The sequence below is a fragment of the Melospiza georgiana genome, chromosome 4 (assembly GCF_028018845.1).
Source record: "Melospiza georgiana isolate bMelGeo1 chromosome 4, bMelGeo1.pri, whole genome shotgun sequence".
In the NCBI taxonomy this organism is placed as follows: Eukaryota; Metazoa; Chordata; class Aves; order Passeriformes; family Passerellidae; genus Melospiza; species Melospiza georgiana.
The window spans coordinates 16,890,087-16,910,018 of NC_080433.1; the positions used below are offsets into that span (position 1 = coordinate 16,890,087).

Genomic DNA, 19,932 nt, shown 5'->3' on the forward strand with positions numbered 1-19,932 from the left:
TCAACTGAAAAATGATTAGTGAAACCTTCTTTAAAAACACAAAACTTGGGGGGCTGGGGGATGTTTTTTAACCCCTCTGATGACATGCATTGTTTATGACTGGGTTTTAAGCACTGACCTGTATGTGTGGCTTCATTTGCTTCCATGTGATAGAGTGAATCACCCCTTGGTTCAGATAATTCAATGTTTGCTGAAGAACACGTGGTGCAACATAGTCTTTTTGCCTGTACTGGTCTAAGATTCTTAAGAGAACCTAAAGAAGTGACAAATTGGTATTTTTAAATGAAGACTGAAAATTCTGCCTCATGCATAAACATGCAGTGCGCTTCCTCAGTGAATATACATGAACAGATAAAGTAGTTTTACAGCAGATGTTCTAGCATTAGAAATCATTATAATGCCTTTGATCCAAAAATCATAAATCATTGAAATATCAAGGTTCTAATCCTGCAAACATTTATGCAGATGTCCACCTTTACTATTAGCTCTATCATGTGATCACTTGTGATTATAAACCAAAGATCTACTTCAGTAGTGAGAGGCTCACAGTTTAGAGAGGCCTCAGCAAAACCTGGAATAGGTGAGGAAAAGGCACAGTGAGATTTTCAAACTGGGGCTTCTATACCTGCTCACTGGTGTCTGCATTCATATTTAATGACAGGTCCCTAAAGAAGACAAATTACTTTGGAAAAACAGTGAAGAGAATAGAAATACTAAACCAGGAAAGAAAAACAGGTTCACCTTAGGCTCTGAATCAGAAGAGGTGCAGACCCCTTAACTTCAATTACTTACTCTAGCCATCACCTGGCATGCTATTACCAACTCTATCACACAAAGCTTCCTTGGTAAAAAATTTTCCTCTACTAAGAAAAAGCCACAGAACAAAGCTACTAATCTGCACTAACAGCAGGTGAATTATTAGTAAGTGTAAAGAAGTGGCATATACATGAATAACAATAAAAGTCAAGGGCAATGCATAACAAAATTTGAGTCATATGCTTTCAGCAGAACAATTCTGCTTTGTAATTCTTCAGAACATTATAATAAATTTTATTTTGAATATAGCTCCTTCATTAGGAATACAGAGTTTGATGTTAAGTCTTTTATATGAAATGCTCCAAGGACAAGAACTGTCTGTATCTTATAAGACTCTAGCACAATGTCAGCACTTATCAACTGATGAATAAGTAACAAAGGCTTAGTCATGTAATATTCACAACAGAATTCTTACCAATTCTGCAAGGAATAATGATAAATCACTATTTAAGAGCCAGAAATTGAAGAAATGTGCAGATCATCCAGTACATTTATCTTGAAAGCTAAACTGTCCTCTCTGCAATGTAGCTTAATACCTTAACAGAAAAACTTTAAGTATTTCAAATTATAACTGCCCATGGGAGTCAATTTTTCTGCTCAGAAGTCACACACTGCAAGGAATTTAGAAAAGATACTTGGCTATTTCTCTTTTCATTTAATTTACAGCCTTACCACAACCATTCCCCTCCTTAGTTCCTCCTTATGGGCAAACTATTCTGTTGTCAGACTGGATGAAGAGTAATTTTGTTTAGCAACTTTATCAGAACTGAACTGTCTCCACACACCATGTTAAGCACAAATAATTAGCATTCCTAACAAAAAATAATTTCCTTGCAAATGGTGAATTTAGGTTATATTTTCACATAAAATGCTTTCCAGGAATAAAATAATGGTTATTGCTGTTCTCCAGACATCTAACCTGCTGGTATCTTTCTGAAATAAAACAGTATCATTGAATTAGTGTAACAGGCCTGAAAATACACCCTTCTGTGAAATGAGGCCTCTGCACCAAAAGTGTTCCTCTCAGTTGTATCCAGAGTGCTTATACATGACAATAATACCATTTTATCAGCACTCACCTTTTCTGAGAGTTTTCCTGAAGTGTTTTTTGAGTTGCTGAAAAATTATGTTATTATACCTCAGCTGTATGTCACTGAGTTCTAAAGAGCTTCTCAGTCACTACAAGGAAAACCTGCCAGATTCTCATCATTTTTGTTCAATAAATGAACCTCAATACAAGCACTGTTAAAAAGTAATACATTTCTTCAGTCAAAATAATGCAATTCATAAAAAATGAACTATGCTTACCTGTTGTATGCCCACAGCATAGGTTTTTAAAAAGAAGTCTGAGAATTCAAAGTATTCTTTAGTTACATTTCCAGGACTTCCATATCTTTAAAAGGAAAAGGACACAAATATTTACACTGTGAGAAGTCTATGGTGTCAGGAAAATACAGTACTTCCTAAACCATACAGGACCCTGAGTGGTCTTGCATCAACAAAGGAAAAATTTACCAGATTCCTTCTAAGCCATCCTTTCCCATGTAACACCTCACTTCTCTTTTCTTAAATTATCCAAAGGTAAGGTATTATACTGAAGTAAACATGGCTTTTTGTCACAAGCTCTGTAACTTCCATGTTTATGGATTTCTTTTCAAATATTTCCCTGCCTTTATGTTTGATAATATAAACACTTGTAGCTGAGTGTATTAAAATAATTATGTAGATAAATAGATTTACTTTTCCTGTGGGGCAAGTTTCTTGCCATCTTAAGGGAGTCAAATCATTTCACTGAGAACTGAGACCAGCAGTTGTGCCAGTGCAAGGCACAGGACAGCAGCAGGAAAACCTCTTCAGTGACCAGGAGCTGTTAAATTGCTCAAACTGTCTTCTCTACTTGCATGCCCAGTAATGGTACAGACCTGTAACCCAAATTTAGTTTCTAATCAGTCACCTTTCAAAGAGACGAGCTACAATATGCAATGCCCACTTCTTGCATTTCCACCACACCAGCTCTGGTCTGTCATCTTCATCAATTTGCAAAGTCTCCTACAAACAAATACATTTATTTTAAATTAGTTAATGTCATTTGCTGAGAAGCAATTATGTTTTAAATATTCCTTGCTAAGTAAACTAATATAAAGACATAGCATGGACTAAAGCTTTGATTCTGTTAACAGTTATATGAGACTCAGGAATTTTCAGTTATCTTAATTAGGCAGTATAATGTCTATGTGCAATACCTGCACAATGGCTGTACCTGAATTTTAAAATTGTGCATATTTAAAAAATGCAAATTCTCAGATAGACTTAAATACTACATCGCTCTGGCTCAAAAATCTAAGGATAAGAATGTTAAAAACACTTAAAAAAATCTTTCCACTGACTGTTCCTCAAATGCCAACACACAAGTTTCAGAGGTTTTTACAAAGCTAGAACTCACCTGTGGTACATTTCTATCAATGATGGTCCGGAAGATCTCCATCCACTGAGTCATAGTCTGGTTATTCACCAGCTGGAGGGGCAATGCATACTGCAATAAGGGAAAAAACACAGCTATGAAATACTATATTTCTCTGCAAAAGGCAAATCTTTCTGCAGCAGTTACATTCTAAGGAAGATGAGGTTTTAAGTAAAGTTAAAACCAATTAGGTTACATATCAACACTACTCTAATTGCATTTCTCTTGGTACAATTTGAAAAGGAATTTCTGAGCAGACATAATTTGAGGAAAGTTCCTCAGTCTAAGAACTTGCCAACTGTCTTTGTTTTTCTTCTTCACAACAGCCCAGGTACTTTTTAGGATTACAGCAATATCAGTCTTACAGGGCTTTGGCAAACTAACAGCATTTTAGCAAGCAAAATGTACTCACTGTACAGAACCAGAGGACACAGCCTTAAGCTGCACCAAGGGAATATAGGTTGGATATTAGGAAGAAGTTTTTTATGGAAAGAGTGATAAAGTACTGGAATCGCCTGGCTGGGGAGGTGGTGGAGTCACCATCCCTGGATGTGTTTAAGAAAAGCCTGGATGTGGCACTGGGTGCCATGGTTTAGTTGAGGTGTTGGGGCATGGGCTGGACTTGATGATCTTGAAAATCTCTTCCAACCTGGTCATTCTGTGATTCACTACTACTACCCAGCTACTATCCCATAAACCTCACTTCTCTACAAAATCCAAAGAAAAGTAACAATATTCAGCCAAGTTATTGAAAAGAAAAATAGAATCTTAGTATTTTTTAAATTCTCCATCCATTTAGTAACAAAGTATTTTAGCTTTTCAACACACCCTAAGGATTTTCAGGCTGTTCCTTATGAAGGATTTGGTTTGGTTTCTGATTGTAAGTACTCCTTCACAAAACTCATCTCAGTAAAATCCAAACTCATCTCTCTGAAGTGCATGTGCCTTAAAACATAGTATCTGCCAGATTTTCAGCAGGTAATGAGAAATGCCTCCTAGTGAAGTGCAACATTTGACAATTACACTACAATATTCATTACTGACTTTCAGAGACCAACCATATTGTCTAGATACCTAGTTTGTAGCAGGCTATTTGCAACTTTATAAAAATAGGAACACTTCTCTAGTGAGCTTACAGATACAATGTGCAGAAGCACCCTGCATTCATAAAAAATTTAATTGGGTGAAGATGTGACCAGCTTCAAGGTAGAAAAATCTATAAATATCCTATTTCTATAACAGCTGTTTACTGTACATGACTTTTCCCATCCAAAAGGGTATTCTTATTCTATCACACCTCTGAAAGTAGTGAAGGAGGTCATTGTGCCTAGCAAAGTAGAAGTTTGTTTTTCCTCTACACAGATGCCAACCTGAACAAGAGCATAGAAGATTTTTAAGATTTGTTTCTGAAGCAGCACAGAGTAATGGGAGTTATCAGGCAGAAGCTGGATCATCTGCTGCTGAATCCGAGGCAAAAATATTTGCATGGCTGCTATGAGGGGATCTCGTTCCTCTGCCTTTTTGTACCTGTAATGGAAACAAAAATGTTGGTCCAGATCTACACACTGGCAATTCTAATGCCTATTCCCCACCAACAGTTTAATTTTGGTGCCCTAAAAAATAACCAAAAAAAGAATATCCAGCACTCACTCAATCACTCTCTCCTCCTCTAACCCCCATCTGAACCCTTTGTGTAAATTCACTAAAAATACCTATAAATAAAAAAATGGAAAACAATAAACATTGCCTTACACAAAGGCAGTTACTGAGAGGAAGAACTGCTGTTCTTTACTACTGAACTGTCACCTCACAGGAGCAGGGATTTGAATTTCTCTGCTGTTCATACCAACGCTAAACCCAAGTTGGGTGCTGAACAAATGGGAGTGAACAGCCATTGAAAGGGAAAGACAATTCCTTGCTTTGGAAAAGATTCTCTTTCTCCATTTACATTCCTTTTGTGTGGTTTATACATATGTTTCTAACAATAGGCAATTAAAAAAAAAGTGATAAGCCCTACTATAGTGCTCCTAATTTATGCTGTGTGGATTTAGACTTCTTGCCAGGAAGATGCTACAGGTAACAATATGCAACAGCAGTATGTGACAATGACAGCACTGTATTCATGACATAAAAGCAGAAAATAATTTGCATTTATACATTCAGAATTTGGGGTACCTTCAAACAGAGAAAGTTATAATCCCAAAGATATTTTTTTACAGCCAGATCGAAAGTATAAAATCTGAAGAAAAAAATTTGCAGTAAATTCATACAGATTATTGCTGGCACCTCTGCTTTCAATTCACTAATGATACAAAGATGATGAATGTTTTTCATTTATTTGCAGGAAAGGAAGCATATGATAATTATTAATTCCCATTTTCTGTCTGAAATGCCTTGTAGAACTGCCAGTGCTCTTAAGAATGTAATTTTCAGCAATCAACTTAGACTGAAATTACCAATTTCTCATCTACTGATGGACATCAACTTACTCATAAGTCTTCACCAGCTGATAGAGGCACAGGAGGCTCCCAAGCCAGCTGCCACTGTTTGGAGACTGCAGGTAGTATCCTATCTTGTCTACCACAGCTGTCCAGTGGCCAGGGAAGTCATGTTTAATGATAGCACGGAGGCACATTGTCAGCTGGGCTCTAGTGCAGGGAGAGAAAAAAAAAAATCTAAGTGAATAAGGTCATGGCATAGTGTTTAAATTAAAGGATAAATCCCAAATTTGGGTTTATTGGCTACAATACCTATATTGTATCATAAGCATCAAATATAATTTGACAGCACTGAAAGAGTTCTGGGAGTACCAGAGGAAAAGCAAGAAAAAAGAGCTCTGGAAGTAGCAGAGGAAAGGCAAGAAAAAAATCCGACTGGATTTAACATAAAATAATAAACTAATTTCAGAATATTTTAGCTACTTTTCTCCCTCCCTCTTCACATGCATCAAGCAGTATTTTAAAAGAATTACTTGCCCATGGAACCAGCTAGCTTTGTGCTTTGACAATGAATGTTTATACTTGCTTATCAAGCTGAAAGCAACCACAAAAGCACAAATTTGTAGGTTTTCATTAAAGAATAATAGCCTGCGTTATGATCCAAGCCACAGGCTCCTCAAGAAATTATAATTTTTCTGGGACCTTCTAGAACAGCACTTTCTCAACCTCCAAAGGATATGGCAGAGCCAATTAGTTAAACATCATCTTACTGTTTCTCTCCTGCCACACATTTTTAGATGCCACTCACAATGGGGAAGCAAAGCAGAACTGTTGATTGACTAAACTGAGGTGTGACTAAAAAAGCTGAGCAGCACTGAACTAGAACCTGTGGAGAAATACTTTTAGTTCTGCTAAGTAATGAAAAAACAAAGCCTGTAGAAAATGTCAGTTCCCATCCTATCAGCCTCACTTTAGTTAAAGGGGTGAAAAATCATAACTGTATTATGTTTGAGATTCTTAACTATTCTTCCAGCAAAAGCAGAACCACAATTTTTCATTCTTTTAATACCTTAAAATCAAGAACCCTAATACATAGTTAAATACTGAGATTACAGATAAAAATTGATAAAGTAATTAAGGAAAGGGCTACTAGAAAAAAGGAATCTTGGACAGTATTTCCCTGACTGGCTAATTCCATATTGCAGACAGCCCTGTATACACTATCTGCCTTGAATCAGCCAAACAGACAGGCTGTTACTACAGCAAGTGTTACAAGACACTTTGAACAACACCCTTAGAGGATAAACTACACCACAGGGACCACTGCCAGGTTACTACTTTTCTGAAAAACACCCATGAATAAGTGTAAGCAGATTATTATTACTTTGGCTAAAAAAGTACTTGTCTCATCTTCCAAAACATAGAGATTCTCATGTTAACAACTGTGGTAGTGCTTGCAGGGGGTCCCAGGATGAGGGAAGGAGATGAGAATGTTGACTCCGTATTTCAGAAGGCTGATTTATTATTTTATTATATATATTATATTAAAACTATACTAAAAGAATAGAAGAAAGGATTTCATCAGAAAGCTGGCTAAGAATAGAAAAGGAAGGAATGAATAACAAAGGCTTGTGGCTCAGACAGAGAGTCTGAGCCAGCTGGACTGTGACTGGCCATTAATTAGAAACAACCACATGAGACCAATCACAGATGCACCTGTTGCATTCCACAGCAGCAGATAATCAATGTTTACATTTTGTTCCTGAGGCCTCTCAGCTTCTCAGGGGAAAAAATCCTAAGGAAAGGATTTTTCATAAAACATGCCTGTGACATCCAAAGGGCAGGTCTGAAAACCTGAGCAGCAGAACCATGTGTGTGCAATGTAAGGTACCTCACTAAGTCAGGAGAACGAATGATTCCCTCCACAATGTTATCCCGAATCTGCTGCCGATCGTTCTCATGGATGTTAAACGGGAAAACAGCTTCTCCAGGGGGTGGCTCACGGTCTGGCCAGTACTGGGTCACCATGTTCTTCAGGTAAATGGCAGCTAAGGACAGACAGCAGGGAAAGCATAGTTAAATTCTAAAGAAAAAGAGTAATTTAATTCTACACAGTCCAGTGCTCAACATGCAGAATGGCTAAAAGTAGAACAACGAGTTAAAAAGGTAACTGAAAACCACCACCTGAATTCTTAACAATTATGGGCACTGAGCACAGCTCAATCAGAAAAACATCTTTCTTATGATTTCACACAAGATCAGGCTCAAGCACCTGATCAGAACAGAGCAGGATAATACTTCCATCAGCATCTATCAAGGTACATTTTTACTACAGCAGTCTTCCATAAGAAAATAATATCCCATCATTCTAAACAAGCCAACAAAAATTTACTTATGTGTGTTTTCACTCACTCCTAAAACAAGGACTCAAGCTAAGTAAGTGAAGTTTTGGAAGGCTCGTGTAAACAAATCACTGCACACACAGATGGGACACTGCTTGGGGAAATGCCCAGTATGAAACTGGCACATGGCCTACCTTCTATTCAGACAGAAATGTTTGTTGTGAATTCCCTAAGCTTTATTTCACTATTAGGATTTCCCATAATACCTCTGAATTGTTCCCTTCTGTCTCACATGAAAAAAACAAGAAAAATAAAGTTAATCTTCAAAAGAAAATAAAGCAGCATTAATGCATCAGTACTAAAATGCCTGAAGGCATTCTTCAGGAAACATAAGAAATATGGTATGAGGCATTAAAGGAATGTTCTTAATAAACTCTTATGCCTGGACACTGTTTTGGTTGATTACTAGCTAGAGTAAAGTAGAAATAAGATATCCTTGGGTACAATCATTTCTTTTAGTGATAAGAAATTGCAAAGCATGAAAACATGTAGTCTGTAAAATATTTTATAGGAGCAAGAGGAAAAAAGCTCTTTGTCTATGACATGCCAGACTAGTCAGACAAGAAACAGGTCCTGAAAGACCAGCCCAAGACTTTAATCCATTTTGTCCATAGATCTTGTTGTTATACAAATTTTTGGCTTTTAAAAAGTTCCCAGGGAAATCTGTTGGCTTGCAAATATGACTTAAATGTGCATCTCCATTTTACACCTCTCTTCTGTATTAAAAAAAAATTACATTCTACATAGTTGGTTTTTTCCCTGAATGGTATTGAAATGAGAGATTAATTTATAAAAATGACCTTATGGAGTTTAGATTAAGCCTCAAACTTTATCACAGAATGGACTAACAACACCATTCAAAGTTGGATTATCTTTGAAAAAATAAAGGCCAGCATGACAAACAGAATATGTCAGCACGCTCCAAAGCACTCAGGGGATTAATGGGATCTGCACAAAAAAAACCCCCAAAAGTGCTTCTATGGGAAATGCTGTTCCACAGGATAAAAACAAAGCTGTGAATGAAACAGTATTAATTAATTTACTGAAAGGCCTGAGCAGTCTCTGTATATGACAAACATATCACACAGGAGTAGTTAAAATGGATTATGAGAATTTAGAATCTGATCTTCCACAAATGCACACACTAAAGTTAACTGCACCACTATACCTGAACTCACACACACAGCTGAGCAACCCTTCCAGACATGCTCAGAGTGTAACTGTGCAACCTATCAGTGATCTGACCTTCCTTCATATCTACTTATTTAAGCCACCAAGATACTGACTAAATGTATGTGGCTATCCTTGATCTAGGAATTATGGAGTGATTTCCCTTTTACAGAAATTTTCACTTTTCCAGAGAAAAGAGATTCAAATAGAGAAACATGCACTCAAATGTGATACCCTTTTCTATTTTTAAATTCACACTTATCTTGGCATCATTACTTCTGCACCAGCAGGAGAAATAATACCTAAGGGTTCTCAGTTTTGAGCAGAAATCATGCTTTGCTCCTATCAGTATCACAGCAATCCAGCAGGGATCACTATACACACAGGGAAAGCCAAAGTAGGACTCTATCCTATACCCATGATTTCATGTGATGAAAAGAAACACCAAAGACAGATCCTTTTCATTTCCTCCCCAGAGCAAACCTGAACTTACATTGCAACAGTTCAAGAGTCTGTTCAAGGAGCAGAGTGACTGAAATAAAATGGAACAAGAGATTTCATCTCACCTGCTTGACGCACTGGAAATTCAACCTGGTCGGACACAATGATTTGCAGCAGACTTGGAGCAAAGTTGATGATCTTATAGGACTGAAACACACAGACAACACATTAGTAAGTGACTATGTTTAAAGCAGACTGCATTAGCAAATGCTGAATGATGAATATAGACTAAGGATTTTGCACTGCTTTTGTATCCTCCTCATGATGGATGAAAGGTTTTAGGACTTGAATTTACCCAGACCTGCAGAAATCCAAATAATTCCTTGTAAAAGCAAAGCATGTAATTGCACATGGGCAGAATAAGTAATGTGAAAAGGTTATTTATCAGTTACAGATTAGTGATAAAGAATATTTAAACAATTCTAAGAATACATAGTGAAAAGCACTAGATATCTGTATTTGAATTACTCAGCTTAGCTCCATAAGTCACACAGACATTGACAAGCTCCACCAATAAGTGTCATTTATTAGCAAAATAGTGTGTGGCAGAACAGCAACAGCAAAGAGATTTAAAAAAATCACTTAGAATTGTTTTCAAGTGTAAACAGCATCTGCATTAGCCATATACAATTATCTTTTAGCAAACTAGATGTATAGTGCATCTCAATAAGAACTGGGGAAACAGTGGGACAAACATTTTCAATTAAAATCAAGTGTAGGCAGATAACACTTCAAAACCCACAGCCTTCATGGGAACTTTTCAAACGCTACATCAGCCATGCAGCTGAAGAATTTCAAAGAGAAAACAATGCTCAGTGAACTTCTGAGCAAAGCACATCAGATTTAAAAGATGTGACAACCTGATAGCTTTATCCTGCTGCCATCCACCAGGGCTCCTCCAGCGAGGAATCGCTGACTCAGCGTGGTGCAGTTACTACTAAGCCTTGGCAGATCAGTGCTGGTAGGTCAGATCTTTCATCCCTTGGATCCATGTGTTTTATGTTCAAAGAGAGGTTTCTTGGGGCTAGATGGCAGCAGCTTTCTGTATTTCACCTTTTATAGTGTTTCTTCCCACTAGATTATGCCTGGCAGTTCTATGGTTGCTCCCAGAGTCGTGCTTAAAGGACAAGTATTGAACATCCTCCTACAGAACTCTGCCTCATTCAAAAGCTGTGAAATAAAAGATACTTTCTGCCCTTCATGTCCCCAGCTCTTTGATCTACCATATCCATAACAAGGTGAAATTACACTGCTTTCATGATGCCTAAGTGTCCCAGCTGCATCACAAAACTGTCATTCAATAATTTCACCAAATCACTTAACTTTCTGGCCCTCATTTTATTTACTATAATGATAGTGTAATTCTAACTCAGAGACTCACTTGATGTTTACAGAACAATCTGAGATGTGAGATAAAAGCAGTAGTGGCAAATCAAAAGCATACTCTCCTGCAATTTCCTTCTCTATAAACTTTAATTATCCCTAAGAAACGTTCCAAATAAAGTAAAAGCTGTAACATCCAGCACAGGAACTCCATTTATCTACAGACACGTTGAACTTGTTGAAGCATACTGGATTCCAAAGATCACCTTTTAATCCAGTAGCCTGGAGTACAAAGATTGCCCCTCAGTCACTACTGGACAACATTGGTGTGTTCTGACAGGGCCACAGTCAACTGCAGCGTCCCCCAGCACTCCACACCCAAGTTGCACATGGATAAGGAAAGCACGAAAAATCACAGCAGCACAGAAACCCAAAACCGTGCATGAACTCTAACCATCCTTTTTGTTCTTAACAGTGCCTGTACACTGCTCTCAGACCCAATCTACAAAGCCTTTACTACTATCAACACACCAATTAAAAATGCAGCTTTGTGGGGGGTGTTTTGTTGGTGGTGGTTTCCTGCTGCAATCCCACCAGTACCACATTTAGGCTGGACACAGTGCTAACAATATTATTCCCCTTTGCCTGTCCTAACAGTTTTTACTGAATCTCCATTAAAACCACTGCTAGTCCAGGAAGCTTTAGGAGTACTACTTGTGCTGGTGCACAACTGCTCTCCCTGAAGTTTTGCCAGGATCCACACAAATATGGTCATTTGCCTCCGTGCCAGACGGGCTCAGCAAGCACCCGGAGTGACAAAGCCCTGTGCCGCAGGCGGAGGGACAGTGTTCCCGAGGGGTCCCATCCCCAGCAGCACTGCGCTATGTGCGCATCTTTACACGGCACACACCGCCACCCCTACAGAGATCGCCGGGCCCATTAAATCCTTCCGTTCCCTGCTATTGTCACGCCCGGAATTTACATTTTTACATAGCTCTGTTTACTACTCGTTATCGGAAACAAGAAGACTGTAGAGATCAACAGAGACTGCGAGCCCACGTTAGAAACAAGACACACGATTCTGTTGTATTTGTGAAGCTCAAATTACATCCTGCTCATTTGTGCAGCAACAAACCCGGGTCAGGAAAACTACATGCTGCTTGCAGTTTTTAGAACAGAGGACTTTTTAAAAAGCTGCATGCAGCAACATTTTTCCTATACCAGCACATTCTCGTCTGTTTAGTTGTCATGCTAATTGTGATCTTGGGATGTGTCCCTTCCCCGCGTTGCTCCGGACATCAGCAAACAATGCTGGATCTATCACAGGAGCAAGTGCAGAGCAATTGTCAGGTGTACATTGCGACATGGAAATGGACGTGGAAGAGATCTTGGAGCTGGATGAGTCCAACAAGACAGTTCTTTATACCACTGCAGCTGCACCTGAACAAAAGGAGAGCAGGACTATTGTCAGTGCCACAGGAGGAACACAAAACTATCTGCTGATTTTGAAGAGCGGTGCCCAGGAGCCGCAGGGAGGCACCAGATGGCTGAAATAGACCTTCAGCACAACGCCCACCACACAGCACGGGGCTTTGTGCACTTGGTGAATAATCACACTGCCCTGAACACACACTGCTGGGATCCGGGAAAACTTCTCGTCCAAGTGCCGATCCACTGGGGCACATGTTTATTTTGAAAGAGAAAGTGAAAGTTTTGAAAAGCAAACTTTCACTGAGTACTTACAAAGAGCAATTATTTTAAAGCTGTGTAAAACACACACAGGCTGCTCTTGTATGAATCCCAGATTGGAGCATTTACCTTAAAAGAGAATCTCACTTAATTTCCACTGGGATTAAGAGGATGGGATACAGCAGTGTGCAAGGCCAGCAGCTACACTAGGAAAGGTATAATTGGGAAGGCATAATTGGGTAAATTTACACTGGTAGAGATTTATATGAGCCATGCATGTTGTTCCATCTGTGTCTACTCTCTCAGGATCTGTGCACTGCAGCTGCACAGCTTTTTGCACTCTGTTCCTTCCCTGTGTCACCATCACAGCTCCAGGCTTCAAAAGATCAGAGAACACATCTTTTCTGCCTATCTCCCCTTCCATTTGATTAGGTACAGAACATACGACAGACAAGTGAGCCTCAGGTGGGCCACTGAAAAACATCAAGATGTAGACCATCACTTATAAAGGGCCAGAATACAAGGAGAGATAAGTAGCAAAAAATACATTAAAATCTCCCCAAATAGATCCTACTGAAGCAAATACATCTCACATCTAATGTTCATATTTGGCTCCCAGGTTCTCACAGATCATACACTGCCAAACTCATTTAATGACGCATTATTCTTGTCTCTTGCTTGCTGTCACATTCAAAGACCAAAACTGCTCCAGAACCACAAGAGCCAGTAACCTTCCCACTGTACTGATGGCAGCCAGAGTGCCTGAGTGCAGAATGGCACTGAAAGGTGCTGCTTCCCCTGCAAAACACCAGGACACTCTAGCACAATGAATATGGGAAATCTGGAAGCGTTCCTTCACATTCTGCAAGCTCAGATCATCCTTCCCCACCAGTAGTAAACATCATTTTTATACCTCTCAATACAAGTATGGCACATAAAAATCACTGAAAAAACAAGGCACTGCATCTCTGTTTGCAAAAACAAACACATAGAAGAAATTTGTACCTTGAATTAATGAGAAATGAACTTTTCACAAAGATAATTTCAAGGCTTAAATACATCTGATCCAAATGCTCAGCTACCTGATTTACCAAGTCTTATTTTCTCTTTCTGTGTATTGAAAATGAATACTTAAAAATTCCACTGGCAAACTCAAGATTATTTCTGCAGTTGTTAACAGCATTTCACTCTTGTTTTTTTACACTGTCAGTCAGAGACAGTTGTTAAAACAAACCAGAACTTCAAAAGATACTTTTTTCTTTCCCTACCTATATGCAAAGATACTATGTAGGGTGGGGAAAACACTGTTTTCACAGAGAGGGAAAATAAGCTTGTGTAAGAACCCACCTGAATTTCTTTCCTGTATGGGTTCTGCTGCCAAATTCATCCAATATCAAAGAAACTTCACTTTCCACAAAACTTTTAATTATCCAAGTCAACTTCCTCATCAAATTGGTCTCAGATTTTTCCCTCTAGGTATCATGAAGTGCTCACTGGCACTTACAGAGTGGCCTTAAGATCCCTGTCTACTATAGCAGCCAGCTCAACAAAGATGTGGAAAGATTTGGAAGGAAGCCAGACTTTATTCTGGATTCTTCTGCTTTTGGGTAATCTTTTCACACTTCTTCCAGCACTGCTACTCAGTTGCTGTCAAAGCCAAATTATGTAACTCCTACTCAATATTTAAAAAGCCCAACTGTATCTCTTCTTGTTCTCTCCTTTGCAACAGGCCAAAGGAATGTGTTACAGCATGTTGGGCCACTGCAGATTAATGTATGAAACCTGTATGGGAATCCTATCTGAACTGGAATTAGAATGACTCTGTATGTTCAGTAAAGTATATTACACAGCACTCCAAGAACTGGCATATGAAAGGAGTATATATTTATAATATAAATAAATAAATGAACCCAGCAAAAGTCCTTGAAATCCATGAGACAGATGTAACAGGAGTAATAGCCTGGAACAGATACTGACAAATGATGCACAGAAACTCAGTCTATTTCTTGGTATGATACCTAACCATTCTACTAAGTACAGTGTGAGTGATAAATATCATCATCAAGTGCACTCTAATTACATTACAGAGCTGAACTAAAAAAGGCAGGGCAGGGAGGCAAAAGAAAAATAGGGGGAAGGAAAGACATGTACACTTAGAAACCCAAGAGGCTAAAAGGGAAATGGCAGCAATTACACGAGATAGACACTGACTTGGCAGGAAACTGCTCTAGTTTAGCAAGAATCAGATTTCAAATAAATCCCACACTTACAGTTGTGTTCAGACCACAGAGAGAAGTGAAGTTTGTTCATGACTTTAAAGTAGCATCAAGCAAGAAGAAAGATCAGAAAAATCCTACTAAGAACTGAATGATCTATAGGAGTGCACCAACACAAATGGAGTTGGGTAAGAGGCCAAAGTACACGGTCAGGGACTCAAGGATGACAGAACTTCTCCTAAAAACTGGAGGTTTGTGAGTGAAGAACAACAACAGAATAAAAGGATCAAGGGACTTTGGTATATTGAATGATAAGAAACATGTAGATGTTGGACACAAAGAAGATAATTGTAGATTTAGTATTTAAGGAGGTATTAGCAGCTTTGAGCACAAGACTTTCTGGAACACTGCAAACACAAATGACCAGACTCCACAAGAAGGATTACTTCAAAGGGAAATTGGTGCAGAGAAGAGCTGTGCTCCTGTTACTAGATTTCATAAATTCAGTTTTATGATATGGCAAAGGAAACATAGCCTGCTGAGGCTAGAAAAACAGGCACTAGGGGATCAGCCTCTGACAAATCTGACAGAGAGGCTATCAAGAAACCTGAAGTAAGATTGGCACAAATGGATGTAAATGGACCATAAACCAATTTTGGCTGAAAACCAACACTTGTTTCTAGTTGGAAGAAAAAGAAAATTCATAAATAGCCTTCTAAGAGATATAAAAAGGACAAAAAAGGGATCCCAATTCCATTTCTGAATGCAGTTAGGTTATAATTCAGGAGGCAGACAGCAAATTCATTGATTTGGGTTTATCTTTATGCAGGTGCAGGAACATACAGAAGAGAAAGAAGCATTTTCAAACATGCTGGGACTTCTTACACATAGAAAAGCTTTTATTCATGCAAACTCTATCCCCCATGCTCTACACTGCAGGCAAACTGGAGTCAGGACTATGAGGATATTGCTCTGAAGGACTCTGCACTGGTACAGCACTGGGGTGCCTACAGGCAGGCTCTGTCCTGGTGCCCTGGCAGGATTTGCAGGGTCTGGGGAGCTCCTGGGCTCAAAGCTGAATGCCAGTGTATGCTGCAGATGAGCTCACACGGGCAAGCTTTACCTGAGCACCCCTGAAGCTGTCTCAAGAGCAGCATCGCTGTAACTGTGACACAGAACAAAGGGGACTCCTGCGCTGTTCAGCCAAGGGCTCCATCACCACTTATTGACAGAGAATTTTGTGTTTGGTTGGTGGGTTGGTCCCTTTGCTTAGAGCAGCACCTGGATTGCAGCTCTTGCAGGAACACAGGGACATGTCAGCACTGCCATCAGATACAGGGGAGGGGAGTCTGACACGTTGCTTTGAAGCCTTGCTTCAAAAGCACTAAAAAGCTTCAAGATGTCAAAGTCCCACTTGAGCAACGTTGCTCAGGAGCACTTTTGTTCCTCTCATCCAGAGTCATGTCAAACCCAGCACATTATGTCACATACATCATGCTTCACCTAGTAACAGGAAGCCTGCACAAAAATAGGTATGTCTTGATTCCAGGATTCATTCTTCATAACAGTTAGAAAAAAGAAAATGCATCAAGTATTTCAAAAGAAAATTCTGCATCTCAACCTGTTCTCAGTAGGTCTGTTGCACTCTCGAATCTAAAACCTGTGCCTTTCATGAGAACTGCACTATCCACCACTTAAACCTAGAAGACTTTACAGCTTTCAGTCTTAAAATGCTTTCAAGACTGTTCCTGAGCTTCCCAGTACTTACTGGTGATGACAGCATTAGGAGCAGGATGCAGGAGCTGCCTCTTTGCTCTGAACAGAACACTGTAGCAGCAGCAGTTTGTGTTGTTGTTTAGACTACTGTGCAACAGGCTGCTTACAAATACTTGTCATTTCCCTCTCAGCCCTTGACAGCAGGGATAAAAACAGATACTGATACAGTTATAAGGTAACTATGCCAAAAAGAGGAAAAAAGCCTTGCATCCTTATCTAAATATTCACAAGAGCATTTCCAATGCCCAGCACTTAATCCACTGATTTACTAAAGGAATTTACCAACGGCTAAAGCAAGGATTAGCTATATCTAATTCAGAAGGAGTTTTAAGTTGCCTAAATATAAAACTAAGCTGGAGGAGCAATCCTGAATAGCATAATTCCTGACAACCAATTCTCACTGACTATTTTGTTAACACACCAACACATCCAAAAAATCCCAAGTCCTCGACGAGAATTGATCAAATATTCCATCAAAGCATAGAAATTAAAGTTTCATTAATGCTGTGCAAGGGAACTTTCTCTTTTCTCAAAGGTTCAAAGGCTGGGGTCACAGTTTCATTCAGTGCATACTGCTGCTGCTCTAGGAAAAGGTTTTTATTCCCCAGAGGGTGTTGGGCACTGGACAGGCTCCTCGGGGAAGTGATCACAGCACCAAGCCTGACAAAGTTCAAGAAGTGTTTGGACAACACTCCCAGGCTCATGGTGGGATTGCTGGGGACGGTGCTGGGAGCAGGGCCAGGAGTTGGACTCGATGATCCTGACGGCTCCCTTCCAACTCTGCATATTCCGTAACTCTGTGAATAACTGCAGGATGCCAGGACATCACTGCCCACGAAACCTAAGGCGCCTTGCTCCAAGCTCCCCTCGCCGTGCGGCCGGACGGGACAGAACGCGCCCCCGAGCGTCACTGCCGCCCGTCCCGTGAGCGCCAGGGCCACAGCAATGTCATCCCTCCAGCGCCGAGCGGCAGCGCCCCGGCCACGCCGAGCGCCGGGCTGCCGCACTCGGGAGCGCCCGGAGTCCCGGCACCGCGGGCACCGCCGAGCGGGGGCAGCGACCCGCCCGGTCCCGTTCCCGGCCCCGCTGAGGGCGGGCGGGCGGTCCCGGCGCCGAGCACCGCTCGCCCCCCGCCCCTGGCGGCGGGGCCGGACGCCCCCGTGCCGCGCGTGGGGCGGGCCGCCCGCGGGTCCCCCCTCACCTGGTTGAGCTCGTTCTCGGCGGCGACGCGCAGCTTGGGGTCTATGGTGCCCTTCAGCGCCTGGATGATCCTGTTGGGATCCATCTTGGCCTTCGGCCGCCGGCAGGCAGCGCTTTCCCGGGGCAGCAGGACGCGCAGGAGCCGCCGCTAGCGCCGCCGCCCCCCCGTGCCACCAGCGCGGGCCCGCGTCCCCCACCCCCCCCGGCCCCTCTCCACAGCCATTCACCGGTTTGCGACAGCTGGAGATCGGGAAACGGGCGCTGCTTTACGGCCGCGGCGCCGCCTTCTGGCTTCGGGAAGGGGTCGGCGAGAGGCGGCCGCCATCTTGTTGTACGGACAGGAGTGCGCCGGGAGGGCGGCCGGGGGCGGGGTCTGCGCCGCGGCTCCATGGGGGCCGCCATGGCGCTGTACGGAACGGCGGGGGCGGCTCCCGCCGCGCCCTGCACGGATTGTCTTTAAAGCAGGATTTTAAAATCCCATTTTTCTTTCTTTATAGTTTACTCAGTTTTTCTAGGTGGCGTTTCAGCTTTCACGTCAGGCTGGGGCGCTCTGTATTTGTTATCCCGCGGGACAAGAATGAAGAGTGAGAGCACGGGGATTGAAGGAGGTGATGAGGTCAGGTCCATGGAGGAGAAGTGACACTCGTCACACTTATCCAGGTGCCCTGCACAAGAACGACTGACAGCACCCAGGAAGACAGAAATTTGCTACAAGGGGTTTACTAAAACGCACAGTTGGGTCACACGTCGCAATTCCTGCTCTGCTTCTGAGCAGCTTTCTGTGTGATACTTGTCCTCATCATCGTGCAGATTAGTAGAACCTGGAAAGGGTTTGCTTATTGTGTGTGAGAGGGGGTGGGAGATGCTTACCCTTCAGCTGTCAGCAGTATACAAACACCACCTCCAACACTTCAAAACTCAAAACACCTGCCCCACCCTGTTTCTCCACCTCTTGCCTATTATTTCCCCCCTTAAATCCTAGAACATGCTAGTGAACCAAAGGAAGATTTAAGCATCTGTAAGAAAGATGTCTGTCAAAGGTGTAACTCTCAGGTAAACAGACCAGAAAAACCTCTCACTAATGTGGTTTTGGTGAGCCAAATCCTCTGGTTACTTCTGCAGGTGATGTTTCACATAATGTATACAAACCAGAGACGTGTGATTAACTGGTTGGAAGAACAAAAGGGCTATTTGCTGTGCTTAGGAGGAGTGAAACACAACAGCAATTACAAGATCATCCCATTAAATAGGTGTCTTAATAATACAGTTGGACAATATGTCATTTGTTAATTGTAATTGCAGTGTAAACCAAAATGTTAAAGCAGCTGGCACTATAGTGATTTACTAATAACTTTTAAAATGTCCCTTAGTAACTTTGCCTCTAATTAAAAAGGAATCCAGCTGTCACAATAAATTGCACCTCCCTGGCACGAGATGTGCTTTCTCTTGTGGTTTTCATCACCTTTTGAAGTGTTGCAGAACACCTGATCATTATCTTTCCTTTCACCTGGGATGCAGCTTTACAGCAAGAAATCTTAGGCACTTCCATTGACCTTTCCCTTTCTTCTTAAAAGGAGATGGGAGTATGCTCAGTAATCATAAAATTCAAACAGAAACAATGTTAGTGTAAAAAGTTAGTGTATATATTATTAGCTATGGTAATTTGGTAATTATTAACTATGGTAGCTATGGTTTGTTGCTGTCCTATTTTGATTAAGGTAAGAAATTGTCCAGGGGAAACTGCCCACTTAAAAAATCTTGGATTCCATATCATAACAAATCCAAATTACTTTAAAGGATTTGTAGTGGTGCATCTCTATTCCATTTTCCCCAATTACCATGTTATGGACTGTTTAAGAGCAGTTCTGTTTAATTCCATTTCTGTGTATTCATCCATGGTAGGTGAGCTTAAAAGTTACTAAATTTATTTATTGAAGGAC

The 19,932-nt window shown here is 40.8% G+C and overlaps 1 protein-coding gene across 2 annotated transcripts in view; it reads right to left on the reverse strand.

Annotated features, from left to right (window-relative positions):
- IPO8 (importin 8) overlaps nucleotides 1-18,132 on the reverse strand; it is a 44,090-nt gene extending 25,958 nt beyond the window's left edge. For both annotated transcript variants that reach the window (XM_058022254.1, XM_058022255.1), the window contains exons 1-9: nucleotides 17,994-18,132; nucleotides 9,854-9,935; nucleotides 7,607-7,763; nucleotides 5,767-5,925; nucleotides 4,648-4,804; nucleotides 3,260-3,349; nucleotides 2,771-2,865; nucleotides 2,125-2,209; nucleotides 119-253 (exon numbers count right to left, since the gene is read on the reverse strand). In XM_058022254.1, the coding sequence (XP_057878237.1) occupies nucleotides 119-253; nucleotides 2,125-2,209; nucleotides 2,771-2,865; nucleotides 3,260-3,349; nucleotides 4,648-4,804; nucleotides 5,767-5,925; nucleotides 7,607-7,763; nucleotides 9,854-9,935; nucleotides 17,994-18,077 (1,044 nt within the window). In that variant the 5' untranslated portion in view covers nucleotides 18,078-18,132. The remainder of the gene's footprint in view (nucleotides 1-118; nucleotides 254-2,124; nucleotides 2,210-2,770; nucleotides 2,866-3,259; nucleotides 3,350-4,647; nucleotides 4,805-5,766; nucleotides 5,926-7,606; nucleotides 7,764-9,853; nucleotides 9,936-17,993) is intronic.
- Nucleotides 18,133-19,932: the final 1,800 nt, after the last annotated feature.